Here is a 23297-nt window from a genome sequence, read left to right on the forward strand (position 1 = left end):
GTTGGTTGGCGCTTCGTCCCATATACCGAAAGGTTTCAGATTCAATCCTGGGTGAGGGCACATAGCTAGGCTGTGGGTTTGGTCCTCAGTTAGGGCATGTATGGGAGGGAACCAATTGATGTTTCTCTCACCTCAATGTCTGTCTGTCTGTCTGTCTTTCTCTCCCTCCAACTCCCTTTCTCTCCAAAATCAATAAACAGAGCCTCAGGTGAGAATTTAAAAAAAGGTATCCTAAAAGATAAATCTTCGTAAATAAAATATTATGAAAAGATGTGTGTCTAAGGGCCAGTGAGGCACTACTTTAGATAAATTGTTAGCACGAGAATATTTATATTCTAGGGCTTTGATGATGACTAGCCATGGTAAGAGAATTATATAAAAGGATTTTTTTTTGCCCTGTTGGACATAAACACAATTTCCTAACATGATTCCTTTCAGAATCAGGAGGAAATTAAAAAAGCATATGTAACTGAAAAAATATATGAGTAATTTTATTCTCCATGATTTTCTCTGTCCACCCTCTTAGAATAGCTAATAAAGAAATGACATAGGAAGCTGAGCCCCTGGTCTCTCTGTAGGAGCAAGGTTCCCTGATCCCTCCCATAATTATTCTGGGTGACTCCAGAGGCTCTAACAACTGGTCTAGGTCTTTATATCTAAGTCACTTGTGCAGGGGACCTCAGTCCATTACAGAGCCCAGAGGACATGCCTGCACTAAGCTGGCCTCAATCTCTTATGGCAACTTTGAGTCAAATGGGAGTGATCCAGGCCCTTGCCTAGGCTCCAAAAGTGGGGTGTGAACACCACTCAATCAGTTCAGTTCACGGGGAACCCTCAGTATCATCCAGAAGTCTGAGTGCCTGTAGATAACCAGAATTCTCACCAGGATCTCACTGAGCTGCCAAGACCAGATGAAAACTGCCAACAGGTAGGCTCTGTACAGCCCAACACTTCTTAGAGTAGTGGTTATTGAACTTTAACAGATATAAGAATTTAGAGAGCTGCATAAGCCAGTGATTCTCTTTGGGTAGGTCTCAGGTGGGGCTTGGAAAACCTCCATTTAAAAATCAGTATCCCAGGTAAATTTGATGCTGATACTATGCAGACTCCATGCCATGAAACACTATCTTGGAGAATTCCAGAGTGGCACAAGAGTTGGGAGAGCCCCAGGGCCATGGACTAGTCTGGAATTACCCTACAGGCCAACAGTCTCTTTTTGAGGACCGAGAACCTCTCTTTTCTAAAGAGACTCTGACTGTTAAAGCTTGTTCTTGGCAATTAAGGAGGCCTTGCTTAGAATACAGGCACATTCTTCATTCCTTAGATGTCCAACAATGAGACTCACTGGAAAACTCCAGTCAATGTTACCTACACGGCTCACCAACATGCTATCCATTATGATCGCTAAGTACCATGGAGACTCCTGTAGTGAGAAAAATTATAGATGTGTTGGTAATGTAAAAAAAAAAGTTTACTGCCCTGGCTGGGTGGCCAGTTGGTTGGAGCATCATCCTGTACACCAAAAGTTTCCAGGTTCAATTTCCAGTCAGGGCACATACCTAGGTTGTTGCAGGTTCAATTCCCTGGAGGGGAATATAGGGGATGTAGCAGTTCGATGTTTCTCTCTCTCTCTCCTTTCCCCCACCCCACTTTGTCTTTGTCTGAAAATCAATAAACATGCATCCTCGGGTGAGAATTTTAAAAAATGTTTACCAATGTTAACTTGATTAATTGATATAAGCAGACCCAAATCCTCTCTCCAACATATAAGAGATCCTCCCCAAATAAAACTAAATGTTAGGTGATTTTTAAAGTGTTGAAAAAAGATCTAAAGGAAAAGAAACAAACACCACCTACAAGCAGACCAGCAGCAGCTCTGCCTGCCTGTGCCAGTCACTCCTGTGGGAGGAGCCAGTGCAAAGGATAAAAGGAGAGGGAATGGGGTCTGTGGGTCTTCCTGTCTTGCTGCACGTATGATTCACCAGGTGGCAGCTGCCCAATATGAAATAACAAACTAGAATGAGACGAATGTGTCCTTAGAGATAACACATGCCTGGAATTGAGGGGAAGGTTATTCTGAGAGTTGATGAGCATCTATTCTCTCTTGCACCTGGGGCTGGGTGGTAAACACACGAACAGGAAGATGAGCAGCAGGAATGTGTCCTCTCAAAGCTGACTTGGAGGACTGCTCACATAGACCAGTCAGCTCTGGGGTCTCTGGGACACCATGCAGAGCCCAGGACAACATGGAAGTCTCAGGTACATCCGAGACTTGATGAAAGTCCAGTCTGTATACCAGGGGCAGGTGTCAAGAACATGTCACCAGAGAAACCTAGAATTAGTCAGAACTCTCCACCCCACATAACCGCACATGTAGCATGTGGGGTCGGACTGTAGCGTCTCAATTGGTAGTTAGGGGCAAGTATGGAAGGGAGAGATTAAGAAAATAGTAAGTGAGGAGAGTCAATGTTTGGGAAGCTGGATATATATCAGACTTGTACAAGTCCTACCTCCAACTAACTGCACTCCACTTGAATAATATCCCACTCCCTGGAGTCTGAGTCCATCTTTGCTGTCAGTATTTTCTGCTTTAGACTGGCCTCCTGATTGTAGCTCTCCTTGAAGGGGCTCACAGACCCAATGTTTATTCCCAGAAAAACAGGTCTCCAAGCTTAACCTCAGCCCCCTTCCCTCACCCTCCCACTGTGCTTTTATATAGCACCTTGATAGCAATGCTATTTAGCACTTTGCACAGTGTGTTTTTATATTTGGTTCATACTGCACCTCTGGATCCATAGCACCATGTTTGACCCATTGTATAAGCACCCCCCAAAAAAATAAAAGAAGAAAAAAAATATTTCTTATTGATCTCTTTTTGATTATCCACTATTTACTCTTTAGCTAAAGGGCAAACAGGCATTAAGTTTCAAAACTCTACCTGTAAATCCTAGAGAATAAAAATGAATATAATTTTACCTTTTCTACCTACCCAGGATAAATTTCTATACTAATGCAACAGCATCGGAGAGTTCTATTCATATTAGGATAAAAACAATCTTCTTTTTCAATTCAATAACTATTCACTGAGCAATTACCATGGTAGATGCCATGGGGTGGGGGTACAACGATATGGATCCTGTCTTTGAGAGGCTTCCAGTAGGGTAAAAAGCTGGCATTCTAAGAACAAAAGTGACCAGAACTAAATGAGACAATGTAGCCAAATAAGACTTTTAGTGTGTAGTAGCTTTTCATGCATTGAATTTCACTTTTTGGAAAGTGTTTTATGGAGATGTTAAATACGCCCTAAGAAACTACAGTGTGGTGGTTACGAGACCAGGCTCTTCCTTCACCTGTAAAGTGGGCATGAGAAGAGCATCTACCTCATCACTGAGTTATCATCACATCATGTAAAGTGATCAGCAGATGCCTGGAGCATGGTAATTTTCAGCAAATATAGCTATAACTATTAACACTGTTCTAATACAGCTTATATTGAGCTTTTCTTTTCCTGGAACCTACTGCAGTCACTTTCTAATAACCCACTGTCATCACCTAGTGCAGACAGGGGAGCACGAGAGTAACATCGTCATCACCTTGCTGGTGGGGTCACACACAGCCTGTGCCTGAATCTCCAGAGTCCAAACATACAGACTTTCTCAGAAGTCAGCATGTCTTAGAAGATGTTGTGAAGTGCTCTTAATCAGAAATAATGGGACAGTAATTATTTTTATGACTTTCCATTAAAAAAGTGGAGCTCATCTGTTCTTAACCAGGGGAGGGACCATTCATCTAAAAGTCATTTAAAATGTGTGAGAGCACTTTTGTTCATATTCTGGCATGCAGTGGGAGCAAGACAGACCTGCCCAATTAAGAACTGTCACCCCAAATGTCAATAGTACCTGGCTGGGAAACACTGAACAGCTGACATTCTTATGTTAAAAGCTATTCACAGAGGGAAAAAATGCGATTGTGAAGACCCATTGTAGTTTCCCAGTAAGCAGATTATTGATTCAATATGTCAGAAAAACTATAGGATAAAATATCTTCCTCTTGCAAGTTCAGACACATGGATGCTAAGCCATACATTCCAGATTCATACAGCCTCTAAAACGAGGGCATTGTTAGGTATGATGAAAGAGGAGATATAAAGTATATGTGTATCCCAGGAGAACATAGGTTGTGGGGTTTTTATTTCAAGTGGACTACCAATTAGATAGTTCATATCTTGGGAAAAGTAAATAGTTCCACCTATAAAGTAACGGTGTCTCAAAGATATAAACTAAAAAATAAAAAAGCTAAAAATTTATGGGATCCGAGATGGCAGGAGAGTAGGTAAAAGTTATACTCACCTCCTCCCAGGACCCAACTGAAATTACAATTAAATTATAGAACAATCAACCTGAATAACCAACTGAAGACTATCTAACAGAAGTCTTATAACTTAGGATTTACAGAAGAAGGCACACCAAGACTGGTAGAAGGGGCAGAGATGCGAAAAGGGCTGGACCCACACCCATGTGAGGTGGTTGAGAATCTGGACAGATATCTCAGCTGCAAAGATCACCCAGACTCTCCAGCTCAAAGCACCAGTGCCAGGAAGAGGAGCCCACATAACACCTGGCTGTGAAAATCAGCAGGGATTCCGTCCACCAAGGTGAAATGGACTGCTAGACATCCAAGCATCCTTTGAAAGGGCCAGCACACAAAATCTCATTCGTGGGTATGCACCCTGGGCTCTGACAAAGGGATGGCAGCTCTGAGCACACTGGGGGCATACAGGGAGAGCTTGGGGTGTGTGGCTTTGGAGACAGGGTTAGAGGGGTAGCCACTAATGTCCCTGTACTGATGCCTTCTCCCACACTGCCCACAGATGCCATCTTTCTTGGGGTTGAGCACTCCCTTCCATAGACATCAAGCTGAGGAATGCAATAGCTCCACCCTCCTTACTCCCTGTGACCCTTCCCTGCCAAACTTCCTCCCTGTGCAGGAAGCAGCTAGCTGCAGCCAGCCCCGGCCTTGTTGCAGTCTTTCTTGGAAGGTTCTCAAGGAGGTCTGGGCAGACTTAGGGCGTATCAGGGACACAGAGGAAGAAACTGAGTGGACTGGCTTGAGGGTGAGAGCCATTTCCCCCACATTCCCATCAGGTGTCAACACCCCCAATAGCATCAGCTAGCTACACTAACTCCACTCTTTGGACGCCCTGTGGCCCCACCCTGAAAAGCTCACACCCAGCACAGGAATCTGCTAGCTGCAGCCAGCCTGTGTTCTCATTGCAGTCTTTCTTGAGGTGTTCTCAAGGAGAGCTGGCAGGCTCAGGGGGTGTCAGAGTCACACAGAGAGAGGCTGAGTTGAGTGGCTCTAAGGCAATGGCCATTTTTCCCTGCATGACCAACAAGCTCCACCATTCCTTTGCAGAGTCTTCCCCCATGCAGCCAAATCTTAATCTTTTAGCCTGAGGAACTCTACTGGCTTCACTCTGACAACTCCCTGAGATGCCACCCTATTGCAAATGTCCACAGGCCCCAGGTGGATGGTGGCTGACCTTATGTACCCTGAGACATTTGCCCAATGGCCTCAAACCCAGCACTGGTGCTGGGTTTAAATCTGTATCATCCTGGTGAATACCACTCACTCCTACCTGGTGACTCACTGAGAACCTGCCTCACACAAGTTATATACTGTCAGAGGCTTTTTCAGTGACTGAGCTTAATAGGCAGCCAGTAGGTGATGGAGTATCTCAGTGTGCCTTAGGCCTTTTGGTGGAAGTTGGCCTCAGCACGCAGCCTGTGCCCTCGGACACACACCCAGGCCCAGCAGAGGCAACCACAAACCATGGACTACTTTATAGTTCTTAACAGGTATCCCAGGGCCTGTCACAGTAAGTGTATGACATTGACCTACAACTCAATTCCTCCCAAGAAGCTCAGAACCAGTATACCACTTGGCTGCTTCAGATCACATCAAAGCACAACTCAATTACTTCCACAATGGTGCACAGCCAAAGGGATACGTCAGCAGGCACCAGACCTTGCTGGGGCAAATTTTACTTCACAGGATCAGCCCCTGCACATCCACTCATACAACGAGGTTGGGGTCAACCTCATAGTCTGCCAGGCTGAGGGCCAACCCCATAAATAGATAGGCCAATGGCAATCAAGACTCAACTACAACAGGAGGATTAACATAACCCACACAAGAGAAATTCTGGGAACACAAAGCTCAGGTGATCAAAGAGACTATGCCACTGAGATACTTACTATATGGCACCGCCCTACCAAGACTGGAAGACATAGCAGATTGAACTAATACACAGAAACAAAGAGGCAGCCAAAACAGGGAGAAAAAAAAACATGCCCCAAACGAAAGAAAAGGAGAAATCCTCAGAAAAAGAACTCAACAAAATGAAGGCTAGCAACCTACCAGATTCAGTTTGAAACAATGCTTAGAAGGTGCTTCAGGACTAAGGGGAAGAATGGGTAAACTAGTGAAAACTTCAGCAAAGAATAGTAAACCTAAAAAAGGACATAGAAACCATAAAAAGAAACAAGCCGAAAATGAAGTATACATTATCTAAAATGAATAATACACTAGAAGGAATCAACATCAAACTAGATGAAGCAGAGGATCCAATCAGCAATATGGACAAAAAGGTAGCAGAAGACACCCAATCACAGCAGGAAAAAAAACAGTAAAATGATGATAATTTAAGGGACCTCTGGGATGACACCAAGCATAACAACATCTGTATCACAGAGGTACCAGAAGGTGAGAGAGTGAGAGAGAGAGAGAGAGAGAGAGAGAGGGAAAGAGAGTGCACGCAAGGGATTAAGAACTTACTTGAAGAAATAATGACTAAACTTCCCTAACCTGGTAAAGGACAAAGATATACAAGTCCAGGAAGCACAGAGAGTTCCAAAGAGGATGAACCAAATGAGGCCCACACAAGACACATTATACTTAAAATGGCAAAGGTTAAAGTCAAAATGAAAATCTTTTCTTTCTAATTCTTTTTTTTAAATAATTTATTTATTTTTAGAGAGAGAGGAAGGGAGGGAGAAAGAGAGGGAAACATCAGTGTAGGGTTGTCTTTTGTGCACCCCCTACTGGAGACCTGGCCCACAACCCAGGCATGTACCCTAGATTGGGAATCAAACCGGCAACCCTTTGGTTTGCAGGCTGGCACTCAATCCACTGAGCCACACTAGCCAGAAACGAAACAAAAATCTTAAAAGGCACAACAGTAAGACAGTTATCAACACAGGAGCTGTCAACTGACTTCTCAACAGAAACATTTCAGGCCAGAAGAGATCGGCACACAATATTCAAAGTGAGGAAAAGCAAGAACCTTTAACCAAGACTACTCTATCCAGTAAGATTATTGTTTTAAATTGACGGAGAAATAAAGAGCTTCCCAGAGAAGAAAAAACTAAAAGAGTTCTTCACCAGCAAACCAGTATTACAAGAACTGTTAAAGAGACTTCTTTAAGAGGAAGAAGAAAAAATAGGAACATAAATATGTATAAAAGGGGCAAATAAATACACTTCAAGTGTAAATGAATCGAAAGCTCCACTCAAAAGACAAGGGGTAGCTAAATGGATCAGAAAATAAGAACCATATATGCTGTCTATAGTAGATCCACTTCATATTTAAAAATACACAGAGACTAAAAGTAAAGGATGGCTCTACCCAGCAAAGATATCATTTAGAATTGAAGGACTGATACAGAGCTTCCCAGACAAGAAGAAACTAAAGGAGATCATCATCAATAAACCATTATTATATGAAATGTTAAAGGGACTTAAGAAAAAGATCAAAACTACGAATAATAAAATGGCAATAAATACATACCTATCAACAACTGAGTCTAAAAAACAAACTAAGCAAACAAGAAGGACAGAGAATTATGGATATGGAAAGCATTGTGATGGTTGCCAGACGGGAGGGGATGTGAGGGAATAGGTAAAGAGGTGAGGGTATTAAGACTTACAAATAGGTAATTACAGAATAGCCATGGGAATGTAAAGTACAGTATAGGAAATGGAGTAGCCAAAGAACTTACATGCATGACCCGTGAACATGGACAATGGTATGGGGATTGCCGGAGGGAGTGAGGGGTGCTTGGTGGAGGGGGGCAAAGGGGGAAAATTAGGACAACTGCAATAGCACAATCAATAAAACATAATTTTAAAAATAAAAATAAAGGATGGAAAAAGATATTTTGTACAAATGGAAACAAACAAAAAGCTGTAGTAGCAATACTTGTATTAGACAAAATAGACTTAAAACAAAGTATATAATAAGAGACAAAGAAGAATATTACATAATGATAAAGGAATCAATCCAACAAGCAGATACAACTCTTGTAAATTTTTATGCACCCTACATAAGAGGATCTAAATACACAAAGTAAATTTTGATGGACATAAAGGAAGAGATCAACAGTAACACAGTCATAGTAGGGAACTTTAATACCCCAGTGACATCAATGGATAGATCTTCCAAAGCAAAAATCAACAAGGAAACAGCATCCTTTAATGACACACTGGACTGGATGAATTTATTTGACATTTTCAAAGTGTTTCATGCCAAAGCAGCAGAACAGATTCTTTTCAAGTGCACATGGAACATCTCCCAGGATAGACCACATGTTAGGCCACAAGGTAAATATCAGTAGATTGAAGAAGATTAAAATCATGTAAAGCATCTTCTCTGACAACAGTGGTATAAAACTAGATAGCAATTAGAAGAAAAAATACTGAAAAACACACAGAGGCTAAATAACATGTTACTAAACAATGAATGGGACAACAAAGAGATCAAGGGAGAAATCAAAAGATACCTCGAAACAAATAAAATGAGAACATAACAAAACAAAATCTCTGGGAAATGGTGAAGCAGTCCTGTGAGGGAAATTCATAGCATTACAGGCCCGCCTCAAGAAACAAACAAACAAAAATATTAAATAAACAATATACCTTTAAAGGTACTAGAAAAATAACAAAAAACAAAGCCCAAAGTGAGTAGAAGAAAGAAAATAATAAAGATTAGAGCAGAAATACCATATTTTGCTGTGTATAATGCGCAGCCATGTTCTAGTACTGCCCATGTGTAGTGTACATCCTTATTTTTCCCTCAAAAATTTGGGCAGAAAGTGCACATTATACATGGCAAAATATGGGTAAATAAAATAGAGTCTCAAAAAACATAAAAGACCAAGGAAACCAATAGCTGGTTTTTAGAAAAGATAAGCAAGATTGATAAACCTTTAACCAGACTCATCAAGAAAAAGAGAAAGTACCCCCCAAAATAAAATCAGGAATGAAAGAAGTGACAACTAACACCACAGAAATACAACGGAGTATAAGAAAATATTTTGAACAATGACATGCCAACAAACTGGACAATCTGGAAGAAATGGATAAATTCCTAAAAAGCATACAATCTTCAAAGGCTGAATCAAGAAGAAACAGAAAGTCTGAACAGACCAATTATAACCAATGAAACTGAATCTGTAAACAAAAAGCTTTCAACAAACAAAAGTATTGGACCAGATGGCTTCCCGGTAAATTTTACCATTCAAAGAACAACACCTATCCTTTTCAAACTATTTCAAAAAGTTTAAGAAGAGGGAACACTCTCAAGCTCATTTTCCAAGGCCAGCATCATTCTAATTCCAATACCAGATAAAGACACTACAAAGAAAGGAAATTATAGCTCAATGTCTCTGATGAACACAGATGCAAAATCCTCAAAATATTAGCAAATGGTATTCAGCAATACATTATAAAGATCACACACCATGATTAAGTGGAATTTATTCCTGGGATGCAAGATTGATATAATATCCACAAATCAATTAATGTGATACACCACATAAACAAAATAAAGGGTTAAAACCACATGTTCATATCAATAAATGCAAAAAAAATTGACAAAACTCAGCACCCATTTATGATAAAAACTCTCAACAAAGACGGGATAAAGGGAACATATCTCAACATAATAAGGGCCATATGACAAACCCACAAATAACATTATACTCAAAAGGAAAAAAACTGAAAGTGTTTCCCTTAAGATTAGGAACAAGACAGGGATATCTACTTTTACCTGTCTTATTCAACATAGTACTAGAAATTCTAGACACAGCAACCAGACATGAAGAATAAAAGACATCCAAATTATAAAGGAAAAAGTAAAACTGTCATTATTTGCAGGTAATGTGATATTGTATATAGAGAACCCTGAAGTTCTCACCAAAAAACTACTAGAACTGATAAATGAGTTCAGTAACATAGCAGCATACAAAATGAACATTCAGAAATTGGTTGTATTTACATACATCAATAAAAAACTTTTGGAAAGACAAAATGAGAAAACAGTCTCATTTACAATTTCATCAAAAATAAAATAAAATACCTGGGAATAAATTTAACCAAGGAGGTAAAAGACCTATACTTGGAAAATTTTAAGACACTGAAGAAAGAAATTGAAGAAGATACAAATAAATGGAAGCCTATACCATGCTCATGGATAGGAAGAAAATCATTAAAATGTCCACACTTCTCAAAGGAATCTACAGATTCAATGCAATTCCTACCAAAATACCAATGGCATTTTTCACAGAACTAGAAAAAATAATCCAAAAATTTATATGGAACCACAAAAGACTCCATATAGCTACAGCAATCTTGAGAAAGAACAAAGTTGGAGGTGTCATGCTATTTGGTATCAAACTATACTGCAAGGCTACAGTAATCAAAACAGCATGGCACTGGCATAAACAGAGACCGATAGATCAGCAGAACAGAATAGAGAGCCTGGAAATAAACCCACACCTATACGGTCAATTAATATTCCACAAAAAAGGCAAGAACATAAAATGGGGTAAAGAGAGTCTATTTAATAAATGGACTTGGGAAAATAAGACAAATACATGCAAAACAGTAAAACTAGGTCAACTTTTTAAACCATATACAGAAATAAACTCAAAATGGATAAAAAACTTAAATGTAAGACTCAAAACCATAAAACTCCCAGAAGAAAACAAAGGCAATAAAATCTTGGACATTTCTCTTAGCAATATTTTTTTCTGATGTATCTCCTTGGACAAGGGAAACAAAAGAAAAAATAAACAAATTGGACCACATCAAACCAAGCAATTTTTGCACAGCAAAGGAAACTATCAACAAAATGAAAAGACAACCTACTGAATGGGAGGACATATTTGCCATGATACATCTGATAAGGGGTTAATATCTAAAATTTATAAAGAATTCAAATGACTCAACACTAAGAAAAACAAACAATCCAATTAAAAAGTGGGCAGAGGATCCAAATATACACTTCTCCAAAGAGGATATATAGATGGTCAATAGACATATGAAAATGTGCTCAATGTCACTAATCTTCAGAGAAATCTGACTTAAAACCACAAGGACATAACACCTTAACCTATAAATCAACAAACAAGTGTTGGCGAGGATATGGAGAAAAGGGAACTCTCATGCAGTGTTGGTGGGAATGCAGATTGGTGCAGCCACTGTGGAAAGCAGTATGGAGATACAAAAAATTAAAAATGGAACTGCCTTATGACTTAGCAATTCCATTTCTGGGCATATATCTAGAGAAACCCAAAACACTAATTTGAAAGAATATATGCACCCCTATGTTCACTAGCCAATGTACAATAGCCAAGAAATGGAACCAATGCCAGGTGGGTACCTGAATATCAAGGGGACTGCTTTGTAAAGTATATGACTGTCTTACCACTGTGCCATACACCTGAAACTAATACAAAATAATAATGAATGTAAACTGTAATTGAAAAATTAAAAAATGCAATACCCACCTAAAATATAAATTCAGAGCAAACTAGGAATATAAAAAAAATTATGAACCTGATAGTCTATTTTAGAAAATTATAACAAATATCATAATTAATGGTAAAAACATTAGAAACTCTCCTATTTAGGAATAACATTGTAGTAAAGGTCTTAGCAATCATAATTAAATAAGAACAAATAGAATATCAGAAATTAAAAGTAAGCAACATAATTCTTATAATTCACAAATTATATAATTGTTTACAAAGGAATCATTAACACTAATAGCAAAGTTCAGCAAGTTTGCTGGATCTAAAGTAAATATACAAAAATCAATTATATTTCTAGATACTAGCAACAATCAGGAAACACAGACTTTTAAAAAGATACCCTTCTGACAAATGAGTATAACTGTGTAACCACCACCATCATCCTCCAGATTTGTCTTATAACCCTCTCTGTCCCCTACCCTTACCCCACCTCTAATATCACTGATCCGATTTGTGTCTCAACTGTTGTTTTTCATCACCAGAAACTCAAGTAAATGGAACCTTATTTAGCCTTTGCTACCTGATTTTTAAATTTTGTACATGTTTTGCATGTATTAGTAGTTTCTTTTCATTTGGAGTGGTATTTCATTGTATGGATATACCCTCCAATCACTAACTGATGGTCATTTGGCTGTGGCTCTTATTAATAAAACAGCTGTAAAGATTTGTGTAGAGGTGAAAAAAGCTGTAACTTATAAACAATGATTAGGAACACAAATATTTAGCTGATTTTAAGAAGTTAGTTCAAATTAATTCCTCATGTTTTCCTAATAGCTTTCTCTCTTGTTTTCTCTCTCTCTCTCTTCTTCCTTCCTCTCCCACCCCTCTTAGTTTCATTCTTTCAAACTGTTATTTTATGTGATACTTTTAAATTCTCATTATGGGTGAGGAATTATAATCAGCCAATTCAGAGAACAATCAAGGAAGCAAACTAATCACTCATACTAAGTAATCAATTCTCTAGTGCATTGGGGACCTTCTCTCAAAGCAGGTAAACTGAACCACAGCCAATGTTTAAACTTCAGTGTGCTGCTTTGTAAACACTGTCACACAGCGTGCAAACTCACTTGTGTATAATCAACACCAAGGTGCACACACACAGATTGCCGCTACACCCTCACTGCAGTTGGCTGCCTACCCGCTCCTCCATCAGTAAGCAGATGTGGCCTTTCCTAGTGCAGCATGGTTTTGCTAAATGGCACTATTTTGTTTTGATCCTATACTGTCTCCTAGAACCCAGACAGCACTTCCTCCCCACTACATTCCCAGCAACAAATACCCTTTCGGATATACTGATTTCCCACCACTATGCTATACACCTGAAACTAGTGCAAAGGTTGAATTCAGTGCCCACAAACAAAACATCAGGAAGAGGCGCTCTACAGTTATTTATCAGAAAACAAGCTTTCCCCCTTTGAACAGTAGATGCCACTCCTTAATGATCTTCCCTGCAATGCAGAGGTTTTTTCTCTCTAGAAAGCACCTCATACAGCAAAACTTTCCAGAGCTGCTGATTAAGCACTACTGTTCCTCTGATGCATAGGTGGGTTCCTTAAGGAAGCGTCCTAAACTCTGCCTCATTTTCTCAAACTAAAAAATGGGAATAAAGAACTCACCTCCTGTGCATTTATTACTGAGGAATGCTGGGACCCTGACTGTACAGAAGAGATTGTTAAATCTCTAATGGAAACAGTCGCCTTCTTGAAAGACAGCTACAAAGTATCCCTCAGTGATGTTATCTGATCGGTCTCAGCTTGTGATCAAGGAAATAGAACAGAAACATGTCCCAACATTTGCCACGCCACACCACACCCAGCATGTGTCAGGTCCATGGAGAGGTTACATACACTGAGTGAACTCATTCTCTAAAACCGAGGTCAGCACAGTGGCGGGGGCAGGGCCTCGGATGGTGGGAGTCTAACCCTGGAGATAGAAGTGCCAAACTACACAGACACAGATGCTGTTTTCATTCTTTCAGCATTATTCCCAGGTCACACAAATTCCTGGTTTCTGTAACCCTGCCGAGTCTGGTTGCCAGACAGACACATTCCCAGCTGAAGAGCCAGCAACTTAGTAATCAACTGAGAGCAGGGGTCCACAAGTATCACACATGAACTTAGAACCCATTTGCAAAGAATGTCTCTTTAGGGTCAAGAGACTCCAAGAGCGCCTGTCCAAGCCCAGCGAAGACAGTGGGTGGCAGGGTCGGAGCCGGGGACTCACCGGGCAGGAGCCGGAGGGAAGGCGGCGCCTGGGCTGCCCTCCCTGGAGCCGGAAGCAGCCGCAGCCTCGGAGAGAAGCGGCAGAAATCAGTACTCACTCTGCGTCCAGTTCCGGGGCCCAGGGAATTCAGCTGAGGTTTCAGGATGTTTGCATTCTGGTTGGGCTCGGCCCCTGTGGTTTCAGTTTAGCCGCAGCGGCCGAGCCCACAGGGAGGAGTGGGCGGTCCCGGGACACTACGAAGGCTGCTCCCCGCCCTCCTTCCCCCAGTGACTCGGTGACTCGTCACGGGGTGGCTTCCCGGAGGCTGACTAACCGAGTAATTCGGCCTGGGATGCAGGCCACACTGCAGCTGATGGCAGAGGTCTATCTCTCCTAAGCTGTCGCCCTTTGATTCTACCAAAATAAGGGAACAACGGGGGGTGCTCTTTGCAAATACATGCCTCCCTCCGATATCTCATTTTAAAATATAAAGCAAATTAGTTATAACCAATTTGAAAATACATTTCAAATTGCATAACCGATTTTTTTAAAGAGCAGTTTAAAAGGGCCAGAATTGTGCTAAATTATACATTATGACTAAAAATTTCAAAATAAAAAAGAATAGATTTTAATCTATTGAAGAAAATAAGAATTCATGAGTTCATATTGCTATAAATAAATGAATGAATGAATGAATGAATAAATGGGGAAAAGATGTGCTCTTTCTTATGGAAGCATGCCAATGAACAGATATAGAATAAATGATGGGGTTAGAAAAAAGAGTTATATAATTTTAAAAGAAATATGGAAAGCCAACTTTCCCCAAAGCCATAAACCAATGACAATAAACACTATGGGCACTCAGCTTGCAGTGTGAGTGCAGGAGGTTATGGTCAGTGGTTGAGCAGCAGAGACCTGAGACCCGCCTAGTGACAGCTGAGGCTCAATGCTGTCTCCAGCCAAGGCAGAGGTGACGGTCAGCTGGCATTCAACAGATGGAGCGCTCATCTGCACAGCTTTGTACCTAACATGCACCGGGTAGTCAAAGCAGCTGGCCTCCCTATGACTTCTCCTACAGGATGTTTCTCACGGCCACCTTATTTATTGTCATTGTTCATTTATTTCGGTTAAGTAAAGCTGGTGAAGTATGAGCCCTTCCAACTCTAATATTTTATAATTCCCTGAGCAAAAGACCCTGTCCTTACAATTTTCTAATTAAAATATAGCTTAAAAGTCCTTTTCTATTTAACCTTAGTATTTTCTTTCTTTCTTTCTTTCTTTTCTTTTCTTTCTTTCTTCCTTCCTTTCTTTCTCTCTTTCTTTCTTTCTTTCTTTCTTTCTTTCTTTCTTTCTTTCCTTCCTTCTTTCTTTTCTTTCTTTCTTTCTCCCTTTCCCCTTCTCCTTCTTTAACTAAACCTCAGCTTATCTTGGTTTCACTCATATTCTTTGCTCCTATGACATAAATATCACAGGGTGACTTATTGGGGCCACACCCCAGTAGGGGTGAACTCCGGCTCCCGCAGTCCTTAGTACTAGGCAACATATCTCCTACAATGAAGGCGAGTATTTCTGTGCTCCTGAAGAGTACTGATGAGTAATTGCATGTTGTGTAATAAATTTTCCAAAGATCCATAACCTGCAAGACAGGAAGAAAGTGGCTCCTTTCCTGAGAGATGAAGAGGGATATTAGTATCCCCCAATATTCTGTGACTATCCAGTGCCTAGGGCTCATCCTTTCTCCCAGTGTGGTCCTCATATCATCGCCATCAGAAATACTTGAAGGGTACCTTTTAAATACATAAAGTCCTGGGCCCGACCTCGCCCTGGTGAATTGGAATGTCAGAATGTCTTGGCTTGGGACCTGAGAATCTGTGGTTTTAACCAGATTCTCAATGTTACCAGTCAATGTTGAGGTAATCTGAGGTACAGGTACTCTAACCACCCACTTTCAACACAATTCAGCATCTTTGCTCCTCAAATTGTAGTTGCCAGACCTTGGCATCAACTGGAGGCTTGACAGAAAAGTAGAATCTTGGCTTCCCCCCAGACTGCCTGAAGGAGTGTCTCCATTTTAATAAAACCCCACTGATTCAATCAATATGCACCTTCAAATATAAAAGTTACTGCGTCTGTTCATGTTTCCAAAACACTTGTTATTTGAATATCCTTATATTCACATAATTCTATTATTATAATATATATTTTTAATTTGCAATTAGTATACTATATTTACTTATTATTTTAAAATATAGATCTATTTTTGTTTTACTTTTCATTTAGCCTTATCAAGAAAAACTAGTCATGGAATCATGAATTTGAAGTTCTAGTTCACTTTTTATGGAACATTAAGATACATGCATAATTATGAAAGTGAAAATGCTTGCCCATTTAGCACACAGAGTCAGCTCACTAACCACAGGCACTGCAGGTGAGGCTGGCTCTGAATGCCGAATACCTTATACAACACAGCCCCTCACTCGTATTGCAGAGGAGAAAAGTAAGCGCCGCTGAGAGGAGAGCTGGGTCAGCAAAGTTAACACAGCCCTATGTGACAGAAACAGGACCAGAATCACAAAGTACTTCTCCGAGAAGTGTTTATTAGATTTTTTTCCCCCTCTAGCGGGAAGAAAAGCTGTTTGTACCTTCTTTGGTTTAAAAGGCCTAATGTTACTAAATGTATCATCAATGGTTCCTTTTAGTTCAGTTACGTCACAGGTGGCAAACACAAGGCCAAGGCCTGTGGGCAGAATCCAACCCTTCCACCTTGTTTCTACCTGGCGGCAGCACTGAGCTCCTTGCCCCTGGTTAAAAAGTAGTTACATTTACACAGTCCTAAAATTACATTCGGCCCTTTGAAGGCAACCGAGAGGCTGATGTGGCCCCCAGTGAAAATGAGTCTGACAACTGAGTTAGGCAATCCCTCTGTTTTCCTTTCGGTAGTGGGTATCTGTCAGTTGGCAGCTGACCACACATTCACAAACCCTCACTACATATTAATGATTTCCACCTACTCAATCCACGCCTTCCCAAAGTAGAATCCAGAATACTCACAACCCCACTTGTAACAAGGATGAGGCATGTGCCTTATGTTGGCCAATTAGATGTGCCAAAGAAAAATAAGCCTGGAAGTAAGCAGTGTAAGGATGCCCCTAAGCATGGGGTAGTCTGAGATAAGGCTTGTCAGTTTTCAAAACTGGTAGTGGCAGAGTTTCTGGCTTCCAGTCCTAAATGTGATAGGTGCTGAGCTGTGGTACCAGCAGCAGAAGCTCCCACAATGTGGCTGGGCATTGTTCCTGCTGTGAAACTAGAGATTGTCTCTGCCAGAGCTTTCCGGATTTCTCTGTGAGCTAACTGGTAGCCTTAAGAAGTTGGGTTTTTTTTTTTTTAGCTTGAACTATTCAGAGTGGATTCCAATTGCAATTAATAACCTTAACCATTACATCTTCTTAATAGCTGTAGTCTTCCAGAGAGATTTCTAATTCAGGTTCAACCTTGGTTTCCTCACCTGAACAGGGAGGTAGTTGTGGAAGAAGTTGCTGAGAGCTTTTCCAGCAATAAAATTGCATGATATTATGAATCAAAACTGTTTTCACATGGGCTTAATAAGAGCCTATATAATTTCTGCACTAAATATCTTACAATGATTAACTTGAGTTAGATATAGTGATGCCACTTAAGCACTTTGGATCTTCCAAGACCAGCAGGAATGATATTATTTGTGCACGTAATCCCCATTTTGTAAAAATTTGTATAAAACAGTTCTGTAATACATGGTGACTATTCTATAGTACACAGCTTATACATAAGCTTCAAATTAAATATTTTAGACAGATTTGGTTTTCTTAATAATTGTAAATTTATCACTCATTTTAACTTTTAAGTAGAATGTGTCCAGATTCAAGAAAAGTGGTATTCTCACCACAAATTACATCTAGCATTTTGCCATACCTTTTGAATGTGTTGAGAAAATATTATTTTTGCCTGTGTGTGTTATGATAATTACTTGTGTAATAAAAGTTTCAAATGATCACAAATGCTATTACTCCCAGCTTTTCTAAATGAGGCATGGGAATGATTTCATTTTATTTTTTTTTTAGGTGATGATAATACTGAGGTAAAGCCCTTTCAATTATGGACCAAAAGAAAAAATAAGCAAGCATACTATATATTTTTCTTCCAATCTGTATAAAAATTAAAGATACAAGAAAGAAAGGAATGAAGAATTAAACGCAGGGAAAACTAATAATCAGAAAACTGGTGAAGCAAGGTGAGCCAGGAAACCATACTGAGAAAGAATAACAGGAGAGAGAAGAATGGAGGCAGGAGAGGACAATGTTTTAGAAGCCAAGGAAAGAATGTCAGGTTCGCCATTAAATACTAAAACAATAAACATGCGGCTAAAATGTCTCCACCTCCCAGCTAAGACCCTCCCTGAGCTTCCAGAGACAGAGCAGGCTTTGGGGCCTTATAAAGAATCCAAATTCTTTATAACCATTCCACCGCAGAATGATTAAACGGTAACTTCCTGTGTGAAGAAAAAGATGGAAAAGGGGCTGCTTCTTATGACTACCTTCAAAGAAAGGTAGTCATAAAACTGAGAAAGAAAAAACTGAGTATGATTTTCCACACTGTACAGATCCTCCAAGAGTTTAGGGATAACAATTCTGGAAACCATACAAGTGATTTACGAAATCTCATTAGCTTAGTTTTGCCATGAGGCATAATTTATACTTATAATTTAAGCATAAGTTAAATAAAGGTCCTAATACTATTGAAAAACACTGAACATTTCAAGAAAAGTCTCTTTTAGTTAGGATGCTGTTCAACTCTGTGCCCAGCCTCTTCTCATTTCTCAGCTGAGTTTTGGTTCTGGCAGCTTTTAGGGGCTTGGAAAGCAGCCAGGGTTCCAGGAGCCAATAAAGTATGAACTCTTCATGAAGCAAGTAACCTACAGGAGAAAGTCCAGAGACCCCCTTAGAAGAGCCACCAGTTTTAAAGGAAAAATGCTTATTTAAAAAGGTGTATATAAGCCCTGGCTGGTGTGGCTCAGTGCATTGAGCGCTGGCCTGTGAACCAAAGGGTCACCAGTTCAATTCCCAGTCAGGGCACATGTCTGGGCTGTGGGCCAGGTCCCCAGTAGGAGGCGCATGAGAGGCAACCACACATTGATATTTCTCTCCCTCTCTTTCTTCCTCCCTTCCCTACTCTCTAAAAATAAATAAAATCTTTTTTAAAAAGGTGTATAGACAGTCTTGAAACAGGTTAAAGTTTTTTGTTATCTTGGACATACTGGAAGAAGACAAGTTGAAATGGGCTAAACATTACTATTTTATATATTATTAAAACCTCCCAGCTAAAATTGTCATTTGTTGTCTTGAAAGGTGACATTTCAGTGGTTTTTATAGGCTGCAAAGCTTTGATGGGTTATATTACCAAAGAACACTCAATCAGATCATATGAGACCCAGCATGTCCAGGACCTTGTGTGAACAAAAAACCTGGGTTCAAACTTTACCTCTATCTTACTGGCTTGTGATCTTGTCAAGAACACTGAACCTCTCTAAGCTCTGGTTTCCTCAGGCACATACAAAGGAGTAATAATTATAAGGTTATGAGAATAAGATAATTATATAGCATACTTAGAAGAGAGCCTGGTATGATTAATGCTCAGTAAGACAATTTGAATTCTTTTCTGAAAAAGTGGGAGAACTATATTTCTTACTCATAGCATGTACAAAAGTAGAATATTATTTAGATATTTATGAAAATAATATTCATTGTACACATTAAAATATACCCATAAAAATTATAACATAAATGGTTTTACTGGGTTTTAAATCCAATCATTAAAATTGCATTCCCCCAGTGCAGAAATGATACTTTGTTCAAAATCTTCCAGTGATACACGGAAGCCGCCTCCCTTCCCCGTAAGCCCCACCCACTAACGACACACCTCAGCGCAGAGGAATTGTGGTGGTGTTTGGGAAATGACTGACCTTGGCGGCCGGGGCTGTTCCACCAGCATGGGTTCTGGAGGGCTGACTGCTCCCATGGCTTGTTGCTTTTTTCTTGAAAGTAGAAAATAATTATTTCAGTGGGGGAACGCCCCTTAACAATGTAGTCAAGTGTAAATTTCCATACCAATACAAATATCCTCTCAAGCAAAGTCAGACTATATAATATACAAAGCACACAAAAATTTACATCTTTTAATTTTTTTATACCTTTGCATAAAGACTCTATCAATATTTTTCTTTATTAACTTTATTGGGGTGCCACTGGTAAATAGGGTAATGTAGATTTCAAGTGTACATTTCTATGATACACAATCTGTATATTGCATTGTATGCCCAAATATATCAATATTGGAAAGGGAGAGTAATTTAAATAAATCCCAACTGTTTAATATTTAATGATTTTGTATTAAATAACAGCAAAAAACCCTCATGTGGGCCGTTGCCATTTTCTACCACAATGTACTTCCAGAAACCAAGGAGCAGCTGCTTTCTACCTGCAGTGCTATAGCGAGGACATTTCATGCACCCTCTGTGGAGGTGATTTAGCAGGAAGTAGCACAGATATAATTCTACTTCTAAAAACTCATTTTAGGAAAGTAATATGATAAAAGCAAAAGCATTTCTTCCAAGATACTCATCACAGTATCATAACATCAAAAAATTTAAAATAATATAGGTAATAATGAATGTTTACTGAGTACTTAATATGTGCCAGGTAATTATTCTATCAGAAAAAATGAAATTATAGATAATGATAGAATGATAATGCTCAATAATAGAATATATGAAAGTATTATTGTAAGTGCTCTAGGCACTTTAAGTACCACGTATAATGATTTGTTTCATCCTTACATTACCAGATATAAAGCTGGTACTATTGCTGTCTCCATGTTGTGGATGAGGAGACTGAGGAAAGGAATGGGCACGTGACCATGGTCACAGTGAGTTACAACAAGGATGCCTGCTTCAGACCCTGTTTTCTTTTCTCTCCTGCCTCCCGCAATGGGGGGTTAGGCTAGAGACAGCTACAGGGTGCAATCTCATGCTTTATTAAATATCATGTTATAAAGAACCTTTATTTAAATGAAGTGTATTATTCATATTTTACATAAAGAAAACTCAGATTATAAAATAGTACGTAGATTATATGGGTTATTTTCTGATGGTAGGGTTAAGAGTGATTTTTAAAAATATTCTTCATTATGCTTCTCTGTATTTTCTTACACTACTGTAAAAAATGCAAGAAACAAGTTACATTTCTTACTGTAACTGTTTAAATGATAAAGGAACAATGAGTGGGGGAGGAGATCTAAAATACACAGTTGCTTTTTCAACAAGGCCTTGATAGCTTATATCTCTTATGAATATATTTCAGAGAAGCAAACATATAAGCTATAAATTTTTATTATATAAAATGGTGAGATTAGTTAGGCTCTGTCTATAAAATATGAACAACATGGTCTAAACATTGAATGCAGGAGGGACTATAATACACTAATTAGCTGACACATAACACATTGAAGAGTTGTATATCTATCCATGTAGCAGAATTTTGAAAAAATATATAACAGAATGATGAGGTTCAATTGTTTAATATTTAGTAGAAATATTTAGCAAAATTTGCACTGCTTCTTTTTTTAAAATGCCTGCTGTGGAAGCTTGAGCAGAAGCCTTCTTTTCTCTCAGGGCAAATGTTGCCTTAGCAAGAAGAAAAGCCAAACCTTAGCTTGCTGTCCTCAAAGTATTACATAACCTCCATGTGTCCCCTGGCTGACCATCTCAGAGCACTTCAGGAAGACCGATCACCACAATGGTAGGGGGACACATTTTTATGAAATGGGTATCTCAGGGGCCTCAGAGGCACTGGCAGGAGCCCCAGGCTCGCGGGCATCCCCTGTGGACTAAATAGTATCTCCCAAGCACACAGGCATTAGCATCAACCAAGGGAAGGAAAATCGTAGATAAATGTGATGGAAATAAGAGGCTGCTTAAAAGCTAGTAATGCAGGTGTGACATGGGTGATGGTGAAAGAAGGGGATGGCCTAAATTTTATCCATATTCTAAGTCTCTTTTCAAAATATAAAATGTATTAACTAGCTCCTGCCAAGCACTGTGTATACATAGATTCAGTGTAAAAGACCAAACATAAGAATAAAGACAAGAACACAGCAATGGGGTTGTTCATCTTAACCTTGTTACCCTTTCCACCTCCTCATTTTCCAGGGAGGAGACTGAAGCCCAGAACACATGTCTTGGTCAGGTGTGCCTAGCTGTGCTGCATTCCAGCTATTAGTGTTCGGTCTCGGCTACAATTGAGGAAGGTCACGTCCCTATGCCGTGCTAACTAGAGCATCCATTCATTACATCCAAGCCCACAGACTGAACCCTGGCTCACCTGTAGATGGATTCCACCATAACACATGAGAATTAAAAATCTTGCCTTTTGGATCAGTTATAAAACTATTAGGTTAAAAATAATAGCTATCTAAACACATGCTGATTTTCACTTTACCTCTATATCAACTCAAGGTGTACTTTAAAAACATGATTTGTTAATAAATTCAACATCTTTTAACTCAAAAGATGACTCAAAAGTTGAGGATCTCTTAGCTTTCATATGGGTAGGTCCTGTCACACCGAAACTTGCTTTGTCCCCTGAGCCACGTAGATTAAAGGAGCAATTTAATTAATCAGGAACAAGGGTAGAATTTGTAAAAATTGTATTTCATTAAATTTTTCTCTAAAAATACTCATTAAGTCCATTGTCAATGTCAGTCATGTAAAAGGTAATAGAAAAGTGCAGAAGTACACCACACAAAGACAAGAGCACAGACTTCTTATTCTCAGCTAGTAACCAAAATTTAATTATAGATTGCTTGGCTGATGTATCAGATTTGGTTGTCTTTTTCCAATTGTGTCTGACTTCATGCATTCCCTCACTCATTCACGCGTTCACAAGACAGACACTTACTGAGCCCTGGCTATGAGCGTGTCCTATTCTAGGCAGTAGGAATGTCAGGACCATTTAAACAAACAAACAAAAAAAAAGCTCCTGCTGTTATAGCACTTACATTCCAGTCAGAGGACTCGAAATAAGTCAAAATGAACAAGACCATCTCAGCAACTGATGAGTGTGTAAAGACACTAAAACAGTGACTGGCCGAGGGCTGCTTCAGACAGAAGAGACAAAAGTGCTGTTTGACTCA

At 39.5% G+C, this 23297-nt stretch overlaps 1 protein-coding gene across 9 annotated transcripts in view; it reads right to left on the reverse strand.

Annotated features, from left to right (window-relative positions):
- Nucleotides 1–23297, reverse strand: part of CAST (calpastatin) — a 128089-nt gene that overhangs the window by 72233 nt on the left and 32559 nt on the right. For 5 of the 9 annotated variants that reach the window (XM_045847908.1, XM_045847907.1, XM_045847904.1 and 2 more), the window contains exon 3: nucleotides 20071–20142. In XM_045847908.1, coding sequence (XP_045703864.1) covers nucleotides 20071–20142 — 72 coding nt within the window. Of the gene's footprint in view, nucleotides 1–14096; nucleotides 14325–20070; nucleotides 20143–23297 lie in introns of those variants that run through there. The other 4 variants (XM_045847910.1, XM_045847909.1, XM_045847912.1 and 1 more) reach the window with 4 other exon arrangements.

The sequence above is a fragment of the Phyllostomus hastatus genome, unplaced genomic scaffold (genome assembly GCF_019186645.2).
Source record: "Phyllostomus hastatus isolate PE091 unplaced genomic scaffold, TTU_PhHast_1.1 phas_contig_58, whole genome shotgun sequence".
Classification (NCBI taxonomy): domain Eukaryota; kingdom Metazoa; phylum Chordata; class Mammalia; order Chiroptera; family Phyllostomidae; genus Phyllostomus; species Phyllostomus hastatus.